This window comes from Crinia signifera, chromosome 19 (assembly GCF_055691185.1).
Source record: "Crinia signifera chromosome 19, ASM5569118v1, whole genome shotgun sequence".
NCBI classification, from domain to species: domain Eukaryota; kingdom Metazoa; phylum Chordata; class Amphibia; order Anura; family Myobatrachidae; genus Crinia; species Crinia signifera.
The window spans coordinates 47967314-47985908 of NC_139226.1; the positions used below are offsets into that span (position 1 = coordinate 47967314).

Here is an 18595-nt window from a genome sequence, read left to right on the forward strand (position 1 = left end):
AACAGAGCATTTTCTCCCGCATGGAGAGGGTCAGGTAGGCAAGTATGTTTATAATTGAATGTATGTTTTGCTATAATAAAATTCTTCAAAAAAATGGTTCCTGCACACCGGCATGAAGACCGTTTTTTAATATATCGTTTACCCTATTGAACTACAACGTTGTCGCCACCTGATGACGTTTACAGTTTCCATCTATTCGTAATGTCTAGCTCGGCCGCTAGGTGGCCACAGATCCTCTCTGTAGTGATGATGTGAGACGCTCCGGGTGTCGCAGGATGCTGACGTCACTCACCGGAAGAAGCTAATGAATAGGAAAGTTGTCTGTGCACCGGGAAGCGATCCTGAGATGTGACCTCGTGACTCCGAGCCCTGTGTTTCTGGTGCTGGCGGCGACCTATGTACCCCCAAGCGTCTCCTGCTGTGAGTTTACCATAATCACCTTCTGGGTGTTGCCTCCCTGTACACCCCATACGGGGGGCTTTGTGTTCCCCACAGCCATCATAGTGACCTTATAGCTGCATTTAAGTCCCAAGTAGCAAACTTCACTTTTTTTTGACACTTGCAGCTTTGTGCTGTTGGTTATATGAAGCCCATCGTGCCTGTATATTACTTTAACTATAGTGCCATGTGCAAGTGTTACTTGAATTTATTTTAAACTTTTTTTTTACATATTTTTTTTTTGTTTAATTTTTAGCAATCCAATTTTTTTTAATGTAATTAATATGCATTATAAACCTGATGTTATAGTAACTAGCGCAATCCTTACCTCTGAGCGCGATCTGATTACACTGAAGTGTGGTTTCCAATGTATTTAACTGAATGTTGATCTCTTGTTATCGCAGTGATCTCATGTGGCTCTCCTAGCCCTCACTTGTGGCACCCAGCTCCTTCCTGTTTTATCATATTTGTTTATTATAGGTTTAAATGGCCTGCTGTGATGCTTTTACTTGACATTGTTTAGATGTATGTATGTATTTAAATATTGTCATCTTCTACATGGGGTCAGAAGGATTCTGCAGGACCTTGAAAGTAAACAGAAACTGTATAAACAAAACAAGGGGGGAAAGTGTACAGTACTGAACATGTACAAGGTTTATAAACATTGGTGCATGAGCAGTAGTACCCAGGAGTTAAGTGCCATTGTTGGCAGTTGGAGATGATGGTATGAATGTGGGAAGGAAAGCACATAAGGGGGGAGATGGCCTTGCTTATGACAGTTTACAATCTAAAGGGGAGGGGCAGGCAGGTGACACAGAGGGGAACGGAGCAGTGGGTTAGGATGAGAGTTGGATGGCTTTGATAAAGAAGTTGGTCGAGAGGCTGTTTGAAGATTTATATAGGGGTGGAGAGTATGGAAGGGAGTGTGTTCTAGTGGTAAGTTGCAGCAGAGGAAACAATTTGAGTTGGGAAGAGAAACTATATTGATTTGTGGGTTAGATACGGATATATCTGAGATTTGGCCGAACGTGCTTGTTTTTTTGCCAAAATCTCACCCACAGCGCAGAATCACAAAGCTGCAACACCGCCACTCAATGTTTTCCTATGAACCGTGGGAGCGAGTCAGGCGCACCAATTCGCACATGGTTATTGGGGCAGTAACGATGAGCGTGACTCCGGCTGTTGAGACTTATAGCACTTTTCCACTGACTGGTAAATCTGAGTTACTGCACATGAATGTGCAACAACCTGGGATTTCGATCAGTGGGAATGGCTCTACCTGTGTTAAGTGACTTGGGTATCTAGCAGGGTCTCACTCGGGAAGCACCCAGGTTTGTCTGACCCAGGACCTGTCCACAGCCTGGTTTAGAATCTCGAGGATTGCTTCTCCAATCGGTGCAACTCGTAGGCTTCAGTGCGATGGGGGCCTTAATGCACCAGTTCATTGAATGCAGTATCGTAGTTGTCAGAGAACACTGTAGTATAAAATTAAAAGTTATCTCCTTTTCTGGGGCATACAACTTACTGTTAATTTACATGTAGGTAACAGAACGTATATCAATATGTATTTAGTGTTCCAGCTAGAACCTGATGCAGGCAGGACGCTGGGCTTGCGGGGACACATTGCAAGGGGTCGTGGCCTGACATGGAACTGGTGCAGCCCAGGCGGTGTCACTAATTGGGGTTGTCCATCAAAGTCCCTAGCACCTACAGTGGTGCAGGGCTTCCCCCAAAGTCTGTATTTAATGTGAGTAAATGCCATGCTTACGGCATCTATTCATGCTGCACCAGAAAGTCATCAGCATGCTGTTTTAGTAGGGTGTCATTAAAGGGACAAGGTGAACTTTGCCCTTTAAATATTGTATGGATAGTAGTTTGGCAAGGTGTTTGCAATTAAAACTAATATGCTGCTTAGCCCCAAATTACTTTACATATTGGACAGGGTGCTAAAACAGCCTAGCGCGAACACTATGTGGGGTATTCAATCTTAGCCTCCACTACCTATTGAATGCTGCCGTTCCCGACAGCATTGAAGTCTGATTCCGACAAAACAGATATGACTTTAAACAAGTCAGTTCAGTTTTGTCGGAAACGGCCGCGGATTGTCGAATTTGCAGCTGTTTTTTGACAATCCGCGGCTTTTTGCCAACACGTTCACTTTCCGACACTCGACAGCCAGAACATTGAATTCCAGCTGTCGAGCTGAGCTAAAACTGCACGGGTATCGGACTGTCTGGGCTTGAATAGCTCCCAGTGTATTAAAATATTACATGGTAATAATAAAATATTCAAGTCTTAAACAAAGAAAAACCACTAAGGTGAAGACTTAAAGTAGCAATACATAAAATAAAAGAAACTTAAAACCATAGAACCAGAAATAGTACAATTTTAATATTAATTTTATTTATGTATTTATTAGCAGTTATTTATATAGCGCATACATATTCCGCAGCAGTTCTACAGAGACTATTTGAACATTCACATCAGTCCCTGCCCCTGTGGAGCTTATAATCTATATTCCCTACCACATGTACACAGCCACTCTAGGGTTAATTTGTTGGCAGCCAATTAGCCTACCAGTATACTCTTGGATTGTGGGAGGAAACCTGGAGCACCCAAAGGAATCCCATGCAAGCACGGGGAGAATATACAAACGCCGCACAGTTAAGGCCATGGTGGGAATCAAACCCATGACCTCAGTGCTGTGAGGCAGTAATGCTAACCATTACACCATCCGTACTGCCCTTGTCTGGTCCGAAACATGAGAATACAGTCAATCTGAGCAATCTTGTGACACAATGGTCAACAACCCGAGGTGCAAAATATGTAAACTCTATCCCAAACTGTTTGTTCTGGATAAACCTAGTAGATTCATTTACACAACTTACATACATCTGCTTTATACAACAGTGTTGCAGGTACAGATTCATAGGTAATACCGTAAATAACTTGTAATTAAAGTGTAGTGAGAGGTAATGGTCAAGGTTGGGGTACCTGCTGTGTGTCATGTACCCTATGGGTAGTGAAGGATGTGTGAGCAGACCCCAAACCTATATGTGAGGTTGAGTTGTTTACTCTTGGGTCTGCTCCTAAGGAGAGTCTGATATGTACAGTATGAGACGCTTCCGGTACAATACATGTGGGGCTAATGTATTCAGCCTGGTGAAGAGATAAAGTGGAGATAACACTCCAGCCAACCAACTCCCAACTGTCATTTTTCAAACACAGTTGATTGACTGGTGCATTATCGCCTTCCACTTGATCTATACTTTATCTCTTCACCAGGCTTAATACATCTGACCCACTTAGAGAATGTTATGTTAATGTGATGAAAAACTTTTATTCTTACTAATAATGTATGTCACACATTTAGGTTTATAAGTTGAGTGTCCCAAAAAAAGAGCAAAGAGTTTCTTGCGTGACTACATTTCACTCTCAATGATGGAGCCATAGTCTTATGCCTGCTAGGGTTTAGTACTCTTGTATGTGGGTTTATCTACAAGTTTAATATTTCAGTTCTAGTCCCAGTGTTTAGAAGTGCTCCCGCTAAAATGCGGGCAAGGGTCATTCGGTCGACATTCATTTGGTTGACTCCTGACATAGGTCGTCGTGGGTTGGAAGGTCAATGCAGGCATTATATTGAAAATGGGATGGTCGACGAGGGCTTTTCAAGTTTTTTTTTTTTTTTTTGTCCCAAATGTCGCCCTGGACACTGCGTATCCTCCCATGGCTCCTTGCAAACAGATCACTATTTTATTTGCCCACCACGCCCTAGTGGATGATAGGGCATGAAATACCACCTGTCTGCAAAAAAGAAAGGTGAAAAACTCATGCCGACCATTTGTCTGTTGACCTTCCAATTTTCAACCTAATGCTTGTGTTGATCTTCTGACCCTGTAGACCTTTGCCGTGTCAACCTATTTCAGGTGTTGACCGAAGTACTGTCGACCCAATGCATGTCTACCTGAGTAGGGTTGACCTATTGACCGTATACTACGGGGCAGTGCATTCCCACACAAAAAGGGTGGTCCGGCTCCCTCTACGTCACTACTGGGGTGTGTTTCAGCTGATGGCGTCACCAAGGGGGCGTGGCCAGTGCCTATGGAGGTGCTGGGCTTCCCCCCCCAAGCACGTCCTGTAATGTGACTACATGCCATCCATGTGCAGGCTGTTTTATCATTTTGCCCTTTAAAAATGGCCGCCCTGCTAATGCAGCCTATTGTGAATACTACTTAGATTTCTCTTACCCACCCATGTGCCATGATGTTGGCAGGTGCCGAATACGGTATTCCAGACATTTTCTGGATTTGAAGAGAATTGTATTTTTCTGCATGGTGTTTCTACTACTGAGAGCTTTAGTGGAGAATGTGATCCGTTCAGTCACTTCCATGGGTCTGGTATTCATCTTCCATTGGCATTTAGATAGTCGTCAGGTCAACATGGGAATGTTGACATGATCAAACTGTTGACATGCTTCTACACAGATGAAGTATCGACATGAACTGTACCTGGTGGTCTTTGACTTTCTCCCTGCATCTCCAGTCTGGCTTCTGGTTCCAAGTGCTCATGTGACTGTCCCTTTCAGATATACGATGCGCACATCCTATCGCATCTAGTTCCAAATGCTCGCTGCTTTAGCACATCATATGTGTTTTGAACTAGATGCGATCTAGTTTAAAAAGCACAGAGCACATCGCACCTTGTATGGGCACCTCAATACTTATTATGGCTGTGGTGAGTAGCACCATGCTATGCAGCCTTGTGACTCGTGTAGTCAGCCCTTTCCCATTTTAAATTCCATTTTGGTGTTTCCTCCCCTACAGGTGTTACCTCTCGGGATCTAAACGTTAGAAGCTTGTGGTGATGTCACAGCGGAGAGACCTCTTCTGTTAGGGGCTCCTGTAATACTTGCACCGTTGCTATGGATGATGTGAGGTGTCATTAATGCCACAATCACTGTACACAGCTGTGATGTAACTGCAGGGATCCCTTCCTCCGCCAGTACTGCGTTCTAAAGCGATACCAAGCCAGGACTGCGACAGAGATTCACAGGACTTCCTTCTAAAGGTATTTATGAAGTGAAGATCATAAAACAATAAAAGGGTACATTTCTCCTGCAGTAGTACATACAACATGGAGCTGTATAAACGTGTAGACCCAAATGTAATGGGGCCTACACACGCAGCGATTGTCCTCCTTAGATGGCAAGCAGAATTGGCTGAGCTGCTCTGCCGGCGCTGGCTACCTCCAGAATATTTCTGTGCATGCCACTGATATCTAGGTTTGAGCCAGTGGAGCCTTCATTGGTGCACCATCTGGTAGCACAACCCCCGAAAAACCCACCACTGAAGGGGTTTAACTACCCAATGTGTTTTTTATTTATTTGCTAATCTTCCCTTTGGCCTTTATTCAGATCTGATTGCAGTACAAATTTTTGGGGAAAAACCATGTGCACTGCAGGTGGGGCAGATGTAACATGTGCAGAGTTAGATTTGTGTGAGTTATATTGTTTCTGTGCAGGGTGAATACTGGCTGCATTATTTTTACACTGCAATTTAGATTTCAGTTTCAACACACCCCACCCAAATTTAACTCTCTGCACATGTTACATCTGCCCCACCTGCAGTGCACACTGTTTTGCCCATTTTTCAAACAAATTTGTACTGCAATAAGATCTGAGTAAGGGTCTTTGTGTAGTTTGGTTGGGTAAGACCTTTATGGGCTGCCCTTTCCCCCAAATCTAGAGTCTCTCGCCTTCTGGGGTGAGCCAAAGAATTTGCTGTCCATGGGGGAAGTGTTTTGCAGCCTGAATTGCTTTCTGTCGGCCCGGCCAACACATTTTAGTATATGAAGCATTGTAAAGTGACCTGTCAAGAGGACATATTTGTAGTAGGGAACGCATTTATATTTTGCAGGGGGATGCAGTACACTCTAGCTTTGTGCCTGGCAGGGATGGTATTTTTATTAATGACAAGGTGCCGCATTGGACTACCATGGGCATGGCAAAGTGACTGTTGGTAACACAGGATAATCCAGAATGGGAGAGGGTAGGTGGTTGTAAGCATTGAGCTTAGTAGCATTATTACTGTGAACTTCCCTTTTTTACTTTTTTTTTTTTACAGAAATAGATTTCAGTCTGCAAGAAATGCAAAAATAGTTCATGCTGCTTTTCATATTCTTACCGGAATGGTGAGGGGTCAGGGATTAAATGAAAGCTGCCTTTTTTTTTTATGTTTTTAAATGAATATTGTTTATATACTAATGTATGCTTTGATGTCATTTATGCCCCCTTGGGTTTAATAACTCTGCAAATAAAATTTGGCAGTATGCAGAACCTGGAAACTACTGTAGTGGTTTCGGAGCCACATGGCTTTTCACTGTACTTCAGGTCATCAGTAACATTTGTGTTATTAGGGTTCAGCAGCCGGAGGGTGGGGCCTGGGTTGGTTAGGGTTAGGCATACGCTGTAGAGTTGCAGGCGAAATAGGATCGATCGGGGGTCTGACTGGAAAGTCCCAGTGACTGCAGGTACCACAGATATGCCGTTACAGCCACCAGGAAAAGCCACCGTAGTGCTTGGCCACCAAGAATGATGCGATGATGTTCTAGCATGTCTGCATTTCATTACTGTTGGCATGGTCAGCTTTATGATGGCAGTCAAACATTGGTGACTTATGGGGGGTTGCTTGATCTGCGAACAGGTGACCTCACCAGGTTGTTCCCTAACACTAAAGTTCCAGTCCAGGGTACGACACCCCCCCCCCCCCCCCCCCCCCCAACCCGGCCAGTACAGGAAAGGTGCTGCATCAGTAAGAAGTAGCATCTATGTGTTGAAAGTGTTACATAGGTGAGAGGTAATAATTAGGTGTTAAGTGTTACATTGGTAAAAGAAAAATAATTACAATATGATGACCCACCAACTTAGGGGGCCCTCACCCCAGACTCATCCCTAGAATGTACAAATTGAATAAGACAGTGGTACCACGCACATAATATATTGTAGGAGATATAGGGGTAGATGTATGAAGCAGTGATAAGGGAGAAGTGGCCCATGGCATCCAATCAGCACTGAAGTAACATCTTTAATTTGCATAATATAAAATTATACAGAGCAGCTGATTGGTTGCCATGGGCCAATTTTCCTGTGGCTCAGTTCTCCGTTATCACGGCTTCATACATCTACCCACAGGTCATTAGTCAGATCTGATCGCAGTACAAATGTGTTCATAACATGAAATCAATTGGAGAGAGCGCATTTATACCAGTTCATTTATAAAATGTATTGTAAAATCTCATTATATTAACCCCTTGAGTGGTGGGTTTTGCTGGGGCAGGACAAACCTACCAAAGCAGGTTTTCCTGCCCCAGCAAAACCCACCACAAATCATTAGGAGCTCCCCTCACCTTCGCCACCGCTGCCCCAGCTGCCTGTTAGTCATCACACAGGCGCCAGGCTTGGGGATGTTTTGCGGCGGCTCGGGAGGACCGGGCGCCTGAGTGCTCCCGAGTCCCCCCGAGCCGCCTATGTCATTGCTGCAAAATGAATGGCGGCTAGAGGCTGGGGGAGCGGCAGGGGTTAGAAGAGCTCCGGCACAGGTGATTGGGGGGGCTGGGGGATGTAATGGGGGGCTCAAGAGGTGGTTTGCCAGTGGTGCACACCTGGACACCACTGGTGCGCACCTATTTCATATCTGTGGTATGCCCGGAAATTTTCCGGGGCAGCGCAGCTGAGCCTGGAAAATTTCCGGCCATACCACTTAAGGGGTTAATAAAACATAATGCATATATCTTACACATGTATAATGTTTGAGCATAGTCCTATACCAATCTCTGTGAAAATGTCCATACTCACAAGCTGCATGTTCACCTCTCTAGAAAGTTGAAACTATTTTATCCATTTGATTTTTAATTAGTGTCCAAATAGAGTAAATTATTAAGTAAGTATTTACTCTATTTAGATACAAATTAAAAATCAAATGGATACAATTGTTTCAACTTTCTAGAGAGGTGAATATGCTGCTTGTATTATCTGGACAATTCAATAATGTTCTAAACGAACTGGTATAAATGCGCTCTCTCCAATAGATTTCATTTTGTTATATCGATTTCCAGTATAGCTTTGGGAGCTGCAGGTGGGGCAGATGTAATGTGCAGAGAGAGAGAGAGTTCAATTTGAGTGGGGTGTGTTGAAACTCAAATCTAAATTGCAGTGTAAAAATAATGCAGCCAGTATTTACCCTGCACAGAAACCAAATAACTCACCCAAATCGGTACTCTTTACCTAGAACGGCGCCCACAATTTTGATCTTAGGCATCGCAAGGTAAAAAATCGCGTCGGTTGCATCGCATGCGGCCAAAAAATCGCATGTGATGCGACCGACGCGATTACCGCGATTTTACATAGGGAACAATGTTAAATGGCCCAATTGACCCGATTTTACATAGGGAACAATGTTAAATGGCCCACAGACCCCAAATAGCCACCCTGAAGTGTGAAATGGCCCCCCCAATTGTTAACGCCACCCCACGATCAACATCAACCCAAAGCGTGGCGAGCGGCGGCAGTACGCGTCCTCCGACCTTTTAATACCCCCACTATCCACGTCGGTGTGGAGTTGAGAATAGAAAGTGTGGCAAGCGCACCGAGCCCGAAGCGTGGCGAGCGGACGCGGATACCTTCACAGGTATCCGCCTCCCCTCGCTGGGCTCGCTACACTCGCCACGCTTCGGGCTCGGTGGCTCGCTGCGCTCGCCAAACTTTCTATTCTCAACTCCACGCCGACGTGGATAGTGGGGGTATGAAAAGGTCGGAGGACGCGTACCGCCGCCCCTCGCGGGCTCGATGCTCTTGCCACGCTTCGGGTTGACGTTGATCGTGGGGTGGCGTTAACAATTGGGGGGCCATTTCACACTTCAGGGTGGCTATTTGGGGTCTGTGGGCCATTTAACATTGTTCCCTATGTAAAATCGGGTCAATTGGGCCATTTAACATTGTTCCCTATGTAAAATCGCGGTAATCGCGTCGGTCACATCGCATGCGGTTTTTTGGCCGCATGCGATGCGACCGATGCGATTTACATTTTAACATGCATTTCTATGTAAAATCGCGGGCATCGCATCGGTCGCATCATATGGCATGCGATGGGCGCCGATCTAGGTAAAGAGTACCCACAAATCTAACTCTCTCTGCACGTGTTACATCTGCCCCACCTGCGGTGCACAGGGTTATGTCCATTTTGAGAACAAATTTGTACTGCGATCAGATCTGAATAAGGCCCCTAGAGTGTATTTACACTATATCAAAACATTTCAGGTTTCTTTTTCAACTTAAAGGGAAAGTTACCCTTTGGATGGTATTCAGTTGTTTTCCACCAGCATTTCAGCTTTCTATCCCCTGGGGTGTTGAGTTGAAATGCTCAAATGAGTGACTAAACCTGACTATAATGAGCACAATACATGAAAAAAAAAATCAATTGAATTTCACCTTACGATCTCTCGTCATTTTATAAAGGAGATCAGGCGCAGTATAACAATTAAATACCACTCTTTGTGTTGTGTAATAAGTAGCAGTGAACGTTTTAAACCGCTCTTTACGTATATGTGACATCTGTCGTTGAACTCTTTTTCATCTAGGAAGAAAAGTACAGACGGAAAAACCCAGATTGATTGCAGTCGTGTGAATTACCCAACATGGCTCTCCAACCGGAGACCAAGAAAGCCCGATGTCTCAGTCTTGCAGGAATTGCCCAAATATCCAACGATATATCGAGAAAGTTCCTGGATCGCAACGATTTGTCAAGGCTTTTAAAGATCGCCTCAAACCTTCTCAAAGATCACACCAAGGTCTTGGAGGAACTGGACAGTTTCTTTGTTTACGACCCGACTGCCAAAATAAAACTGGTGTTTGTGGAAGACAGCGTACTGGTGAAGAATATCTTTATCATGTCGTCCTCCATGCAGCAGCTGGCGCAGAAATCCCCTGAGCATCTTTATGTGGATCTCCTGAGCAATATCGGGCCTGGGCTGAACCTGTACAGCGTTTCCTGTGAGGAGGAATCTGGCTGGAAGGTGTGCGCTAGCTGCATATCGAAAACGAACAACCAAGATACACTAAGGTTTCTTATCGTGTCTGTTCTACAGAGTATACCAAAAATGAAATTGCAGATTAAATCCATTATAATACATCCAGAGATTGACGATTCTCTGGACCTGACCATGCTGCTACCGAACACGTCGGTGAGGTATTGCATGCTGCTCATTTTGAGAGTTTTGGAACTGAAAACCGCTCCTCTTCCATCTGCTACCCAGGCCCAGATTAAGACTATTTTGCAAAGCATGTTCAACGCACGCTCCCTCAAAGTGTACAATCGCCACCTCAATGACCTGAAGGCGGCGTGCCCTGCTGAATTTTTCCAGTACTACTTTGACACGTGGCACCCGAGCAGGAAAGTGTGGTGCACAAAGGACAGCAAAAGGCTAAGAACAGACAAATCGGTCTATGCCTACGTGGCATCTCTGCATTACACGCTTTCCTCAAAAATGGGGATCTTACCCTCTCTGTATCAGTGCCTGCGTGTGATTCTGCGTGAAACCTATGAATTGAAGAGTGTGCCAGATTCTTTACTTGAAGAGGCTTCCCCGCCTGTGCCTGACACTTCTACAAGTGCTCCTGTTCAGGTATCATTCAGAGATTATCTAGGAATTGATGAGTTAATTTCCCATGTCATATTCTGCTTAGATGTTCCAGTTTGGGTGAGTGTTCCAGACATCTGACAACGTCTAGTCACATTCAATAGGTCGACACCAAAAGGTATACCTGCATTAGTTAGATATTAACAATAGATATTTCTGCGTTAGACCTGCAAAAGTTAGACATTGACAAAAGAAGTTAGGTCTGTGTTAGTTAGACACTGACAAAAATTAGGTCTGCGTTAGTTGGACTTTGACGTAACTTAGACATGCCAATGCACTCAGGGGCAGATTTATTAAGCTTGGAGAAGAGATAAACTGAAGATAAAGCGGAGAAAAGGTAAAAGGAGATAAAGCACAGCCAATCAGCTGTGTTTGAAAAAGACAGTTGGGAGCTGATTGGCTGTGCTTTATCTCCTTTTACCTTTTCTCCGCTTTATCTCCAGTTTATCTCTTCTCCAAGCTTAATAAATCTGCCCCTCATTATCCCGATATTCGACTTTTTCAAACTGACTTGTACATACTTTACCATCCCAGTAGGCTTAGAGGGAAAAGAGAATAGTGTGCCGAGCACAGTGAGGCATTGTGACCAAGGCGTGGTGACCTCAGCAGCACACCTATGTACACACATTGATTTTTCATGTCGACATTTTACTTGTCATTACTTTTGTCAATGTCTAACGAATGTAATTGATGTGTATCTTTTGGTGTTGACCTATTGTCTGTGAGCTATACCACACCTGGATTGCTGCTAGTCTTGAATGTCTGTAGACTGACATAACTCGCCAGGTTGTCCCCTTGAGTACGGGTGGGGAGGGGAGAATGAAGTTGGGGATACACATGGTGGGGAATGACACTGGAAAGAGAACATTGAGGGCTGGGGCTGGAGAGACACGGAATGAGGCCAGAGAGAACTTTAAGCAATTGGTCTGAGATACATTAGTTAGGAGTGTGTGGATAGAGATAGATGGAGGTTGGACTGAAGAGACAACTGAGGGAGGGGGTAAAGATGTATGTCAGCTACAATAGCAATAGACCTGGGGATATGTATAAAAATTCGGAATATACGAACTGCAATAGGGTTGTTGTTTTTTTGTTTTATCATCTTTTACATGTGGTCCATACACTGGAGCGATGGTTGCATCTGTGTGGAGTTTGTGTTTTCTTCCTATGTATAGTTCAGTGAGCCCTATTGGGAGAATGGTACAACATAAATTGTTCTTCTTTGGAATTCAAGCCATACGTGGTTGATGGTTGTTTCTTTGTGGCCTAACAATAAGCTCTTAATGTGTTCTTTGTATTTTAGCAAGAATGTGAGAATAAGAAGAATGAGTTGGAGCAAATGGAGTTTTACAGCTGGGATGATTTTTGGTCCTTTCTGAACTTTTGGTGCGAAGAACAAAAGATTATATTTGTCATACGCAATTTTGTGGCCCTGGGCAGTGAAGACATGAGCCCCAGCCTGATGCAGTCACTGAAGTACAGTATGGTAAACCTCGGGTGCAGCAGTTACACCAGGTACCTTTTTTAGTGTTTGCGTTTCGCTAATACAAACAGGGAGTGGGGCTTTATTCAGTCTATGGCAGGCATTCCCAACCACGGTCCTCAAGGCACGCCAGCAGTGCAGGTTTTAGTGATATCCAGGCTTCAGCACAGTTGGTTTAATCAGAATCACTCAGGTACTAATTAAGTTGCACCCTTGCAAGTGCTCTGCAGCACCCACTTTGGGAAACACTATGCCGGATCAGACATGGATCCTGGGTCCAGCGCTATCACATTAAACCCACGACACCCATTTTACAGAGGATGACCCAAGTTTAACCTTTCTTATAACCCAGGTCGAATTGCTGGGTTGGTCTACCCGGGTTATTGGGTGTGGTCGATGTTTCTGATTTCTGAGCGATCATGCATTTATAAGTGACTTCATTGTCACTTTTATATGCGGGCTCCTTGGCCATCATTCGATGGTCGCTGACTATGTAACATCCATCCGTGGTCCCTGTGGCTGCAAATGTGCCCCCTATATGCTGCAATTCATCAGTACACTACATCCCCCAATAGGCTGCATGAAGGAGGGGGGGATAGCCTGGTGTATTAGCATATCTGTGGAACTTGATAAGGATTGACCTAATGATTACAGCTCTAAAACGAAATGGATTAGGGAAACTGCACTAATATTAAGGAATATTTAATGATAAATATTAAGTTGGGGGATATAACGGATTATAATTAATGATGAAATTCACTATTAAACATCAAACTTCGACCTATCTTAAATTAGTCTATTTGTTGTGCAATTGATGTTCAGTGGTGCACCCCCGAGTTATGGCAAGTCATATTTACAACAAAAATAAACTCGGGTGGGGTGCACTCTAGATCCCCCAAATTGGAACTATTCTGTTAATACATTTGTATTTTTAATTTTTTCAAAAAGAATAAAAAAAGTTTTTTCTATAAAAAAACCTTGCAAATTCTTAAATTAGTTTAAGCAGATACTGGTATAATAGTTTGGAGAAATATCGTTTGAAATAATTTGATGTTTTGCCGATAATTGATAAATCATAAATAGTTGACCATCATATACCCCAACAAACACATCACCATCGATGTTCTGGGTGTTATCACTTAGTGTCAAGTGATCAGGGTCTAATCATTGGTCAAAAGAATATGTAAACGATTGCAAAACATATCAAACAAAGTATTTACACCATTTCTATATACATATGTACAGTTGAGCGGCTCTCATCCGCACTTATATATTTCCCTCTTAGAGTTGCTGCATATAGCACACAAGTGCTTGTGCCCTATATAGTGAGAGATACGATGGAGATGTCTCGTGTGTTACATACAGATTTTATAACCTAATGATTACAGACCAGCATTATGTATAGACTCTATTACTAAGCAGGATAGGCAACCTACTGAACAATACAATTACATGGACTTTGTATCAAAGAAGGAAATGCCTACACCTGCATAGGCTACAAGGACAAGGTCACATGCAGCCATAGTTCTGAATAATGTACTAGAAGATTCCTCAGAGGGAGCTATTGATTTGTGTAAAGAATCATCTGATAATGGGGAAGGGTATACAGACTATATACAGGGTAAACCACCTACAGGCAACTCCCAGAATGAGCTTTTTTGCAGGGACACAGCATAAATGTATAGTATGTATATTCCATATGCCGAAGTGTACGATGAAGGTTAACGATCTACTGGTTAATGAATTGGAGAGAGACTATGGGCGGTATTCAATGAGCCTGATTCGTCATGTTTTTATGGCAAATTTGTGCTGTTTGGCGAATTTTTGACTAAAACGGTGAATCACCCTATTCAGTGACCAGATGGCGAATACATTTGAAGGTTTTTTTTCGCCATGATTCACCGAGTAGCAATCGCTATCTTTTTATGGAGAAGTGGAATGTGAACTTTTAAAATATAAAATATATATTTTTTTTTACACAGCAGCCAGCAGGGGGCGCCCGAGCCGCTCATTAGATATTCATATATTCACTGCACCCGATCGTTACATATGCACGATCGGGTGTAGTGAATATACCCAGTCCCCTGCTGGCACCCCCGGGGGGCTGCCTGGCTCCCGGGGAGCCCACCTCCCCCCCCCACATACGCTCTGGGGCAGGCAGAGAGACTTCCATCTCCCTGCCTGCCACTGTCCTCAGGCTCCCTGCGGCGTTCGCCGCAGGAGCTCATATTCGCCGGTCAGGGGCAGCGAGCCCCTGACTCGTTGAATACCGGAGCCGGCGAGGCTCCGGAACGTGGCGAATGTGCAGCGAATCCTAAACAGGATTCGCTGCACCTCGCCGGTATTCACATTGAATACCGCCCTATGTTTCAGTTTCCAGAGGCTGAGAACAGTAATTTGTAGTGTACAGTATACCCAAAGTTGATCACCGCGCCCTCACCTGTTAACCTTACACTGCTCTGCTGCTAAAGGGAAGCGGCCTGCTTAAGTCTTTCACAGCTGACTTATTTCTCACCCCCTCTGCTGAGCCTATATTAGCAGTTTTTCGGGGCTGTTTGCATTTTTTAGCATCCATATCGGTAATTTATTAATACAAATAATACATGGCGATGACCATCATGCCAAAATGGACTAAACCTTTGGGGATGTCGCTTCAACTTTAGTTCCAAACCTACCCTGATAGTGCGTGTTATTCTTTACCGGGGCTCTCAGTACTACATGGCCGAAAACGGAATTTTGCACTGCATCGATTAATCTAAATGCAGTGTGAAATAGTTGGTTACTTAAGAAAAGGCTTATATACATGTTGGAGTATATTTGTGTATAGCGAGACTGTGCCAATGTTGAAGTGGTATTAAACAGCATTACCACCCAAGAATGAGCCATGCCTGCTCCTAGCAGCAGCATTCCTTGGTCTGGCCGAGGACCAGCCCATTGATGGAATGCAGAGGGTTCAGCGAGTACCAATTTGATGCTTCCTCTTGGTCTTCCTACTTATCCATTTTCATTTTGCAACTATTTAAAGCCACCAATATAAATGCTCGCTTACTGAGGTAGCAGTGAGCTTTAAAACCCTTCCCAAAAAATTATATATGATGGGGAAAATCGCTGGGCTGATATTCGCTCAGTGCATACACACTGACCAATTTTTATTTATTTATTTCTCAAGAGAATTCACTGTAATTCCTTTCTATAACTTTATTTTTTTTTTTTTTTTTTATATTCAATAGGAGGCGTTGTCCGGCTACAATTCAGCTGCGACTGGGCCCAGAAATGGACAAACTCATAATCACAAAGGCGGACCTCAATCACAGCCACGATTCAGAGATTGACCTTCCTTCTCGTTTTACAAGAAACCCAGAACCCTTTGTGGATGCCCCAGCTAAAGTGTTACCGGATGTGTCTGACAAGTTCATGGACAGAACAGATTTGACAAAGCTCCTCCGTTTACAATTCCCATTCGGCAGGGAGTCACAATTTCTGGATGAATTGGAATCTCTTTTTAATACTGATCCGGGTGTAAAATTGAAACTCCTTTACATAGATGATAAGTTTACAGTGAAAAATATATTTTTGATGACCACGGCCATGCAGACCTTACTTCACCATTTTCCAGAAAACATAGTTGTGGCTTTCCATCCAGGCCTTAATCAAGAATTTGATTTGTACTCCGTTCTTTGCCAAGATGAGACTTTTAGTTGGAAGGTTTGCGCCCAGTGTTTTGCAAGGAAACAGTCCATTGAGACACTAAGGTTCCTCATGCTTTCTGTTTTGCAAGTCCAACCTAATTTGGATAAGCAAGTAAAGCATTTGACCCTGAGCCCAGACATCAAGAATCCTTTGGATTTACAGGTGCTGCTTCCCAATGCCACGATTAAGCTGTGCTTGCCGCTTGTGTTGGATTTCATGCATTGTAAAATTTCTTTCTTGAGTCAGATGGAACAGTCCCAAATCAAAGCGTTACTGGTCTCTCTTTCTCAAACGTCATCAACGGACATGTACACCCAGTACCTTAATGAATTAAAGTCTGCGTGCCCGGCTGAAATTTTTCAATATTATTTTGACACCTTGCATCCGTATTGGAATTTATGGTCTGGGAAGGATAGTAGAGCAAATGATGTGGAGAACTCTATTTATAATTATGTCAAATTGAAGCATCAAGAATTAAGAGCACATCTAGGGTCATTGTCGTCGTTGAGCCAATGTCTGCATGCGGTACTGGTGGAGGAGCAAGGCCAAGGTCAAGAGCCATCAGAATCCAGTAATACTTGCATGACGGACCAAAGTGCTCCTGCTTATGACTTGGACACCTCATGTGAGAAGACTGAAGAGACCCATGACAGTGCTGTGGAAGAGCTTGTCACTACTGCAGAATTGAATACGGTATTTTTTGTGCTTTTCGTTCTTCCTATGAAGGTGCTTATAGAGTTGAGTAGTTACATTCTACCATCTCCTGACAAAAATATCCTCCATGTATTGTTTTGTCAGATTGAAGTGACGTGAACATACCAAAGAAACGAATATGTGACATCCTATCATGTCCAGAAAGGGCTCAAAACAGGCATGGCCTTCAGGTGTTGTGAAACTACACATCCCAGCATGCCTTGCCATGGTGTTAGCATTCCCAAATAGCAAAACTGTGGCAAGGCATGATGGGACTTGTAGTTTCACAACAGCTGGTGGGCCATAGTGCGGACATGCCTGGCTTAAAATGTAACAGACCAAACAAAGGGGTTGCAGGCACCATTACTTTACATTTCTGAATGGGCTGTTCTTCTAGTAGTTTGTCAGACTGAGTTGATTATTTACGGGTATGCTTATGTGTGTAGGGCTTTCTAGTGACGCTAGGTTGCTCAGCACACAGCGCTGAAGGCCCGGTGGAGAACACTGACGATCAGTGAGATTTGTGCTCACTGACCACAAATCTCGTCCAGCGATAGCGGCGCGCATTGCTGTCTCTCAGACCGATGTAGGCGCATTTTCTAAGTGACTTAGCCAAACTCAGCAAAGTCTCTTCAAAATGCTTTAATTTCGGCATGTGTGTAGGGGACATGCCTCTGCGGTAGACCTGGAGGGGGAATATAATAGAGTGCCGAGTGCAGCGAGGCACCGCGCCCGAAGCATGATCAGACAGTGCCCATGTCGACATAGACAAGAAAGACATGTTGACATGTGACTATGTCGGTATATTGACAGTTTTGGTCTTTTGACTGACTGTCAATGGGTGTCTGTATAATGCATCTGTCGAGTAATCATAACAAACCTGTTCAACCATATGACTGACTGCCGAGTGGAATTTTGCCTGTACATATGACCCCACTACCTATACTAAAGATTTGTTGGGCATATTTAAACACATGGTATATACCACTTATATTTGCAAACCATATATTTTGCAGGTATCTCAGTCAATTTTTATATAGCCTACTCCCATCTGTGACTTTCTGTTACGGGTGGGAGTAGGATCACTTGGTTGTACTCGAAGTTCCAACAATTGTGTTTTTTTTTTCTTTGTCAAAGTGAATTGAATACATAAACTTTACATTAACATACCTTGTCATCGCTGAAGCAAATATGCCTTCTTTTCCCCTTTTAGGATTGTGACGATACATTAAAAATGCAGCTAATTGGCAAAGAGTTCCAGAGCTGGGACGACTTTTGCATTTACTTGCAAGGATGGACTCAAGAGAAATACTTACTTAATTCGTCTTCGTTACTCAATGAAGAGGAGGTGGATGAAGTCCTTGCTGCTCCAAACGTGGCCGAGGCCTTGAAGTTCAGCTGGGCTCAGCTTTCTTGCAGCTGGTATGCAAATCTTTGGCTTTAATTTCAAATATATCTTCATATTGTGTGGAACGGATACAGTCAGGACTTGTGGGGGGGGGGTGGGGTATAAGACCACTCTTCTGCTCAACCTAACCCCAGTTTTATTTTGATTGTCTCTAAAATGTAAGTTTTCTCTGTCCCAATTATTGGATACAC

At 43.7% G+C, this 18595-nt stretch overlaps 1 protein-coding gene across 2 annotated transcripts in view; it reads left to right on the forward strand.

Annotated features, from left to right (window-relative positions):
* The first annotated feature begins 206 nt into the window (after positions 1 to 206).
* Positions 207 to 18595, forward strand: part of LOC146042500 (uncharacterized) — a 33438-nt gene continuing 15049 nt past the window's right edge. Inside the window, exons 1-6 of one of the 2 annotated variants that reach the window (XM_083162528.1) lie at positions 207 to 420; positions 5262 to 5505; positions 10072 to 11115; positions 12434 to 12645; positions 15844 to 16996; positions 18210 to 18418. In XM_083162528.1, the coding sequence (XP_083018654.1) occupies positions 10129 to 11115; positions 12434 to 12645; positions 15844 to 16996; positions 18210 to 18418 (2561 nt within the window). In that variant the 5' untranslated portion in view covers positions 207 to 420; positions 5262 to 5505; positions 10072 to 10128. The remainder of the gene's footprint in view (positions 421 to 5261; positions 5506 to 10071; positions 11116 to 12433; positions 12646 to 15843; positions 16997 to 18209; positions 18419 to 18595) is intronic. The other variant, XM_083162529.1, reaches the window with a different exon arrangement.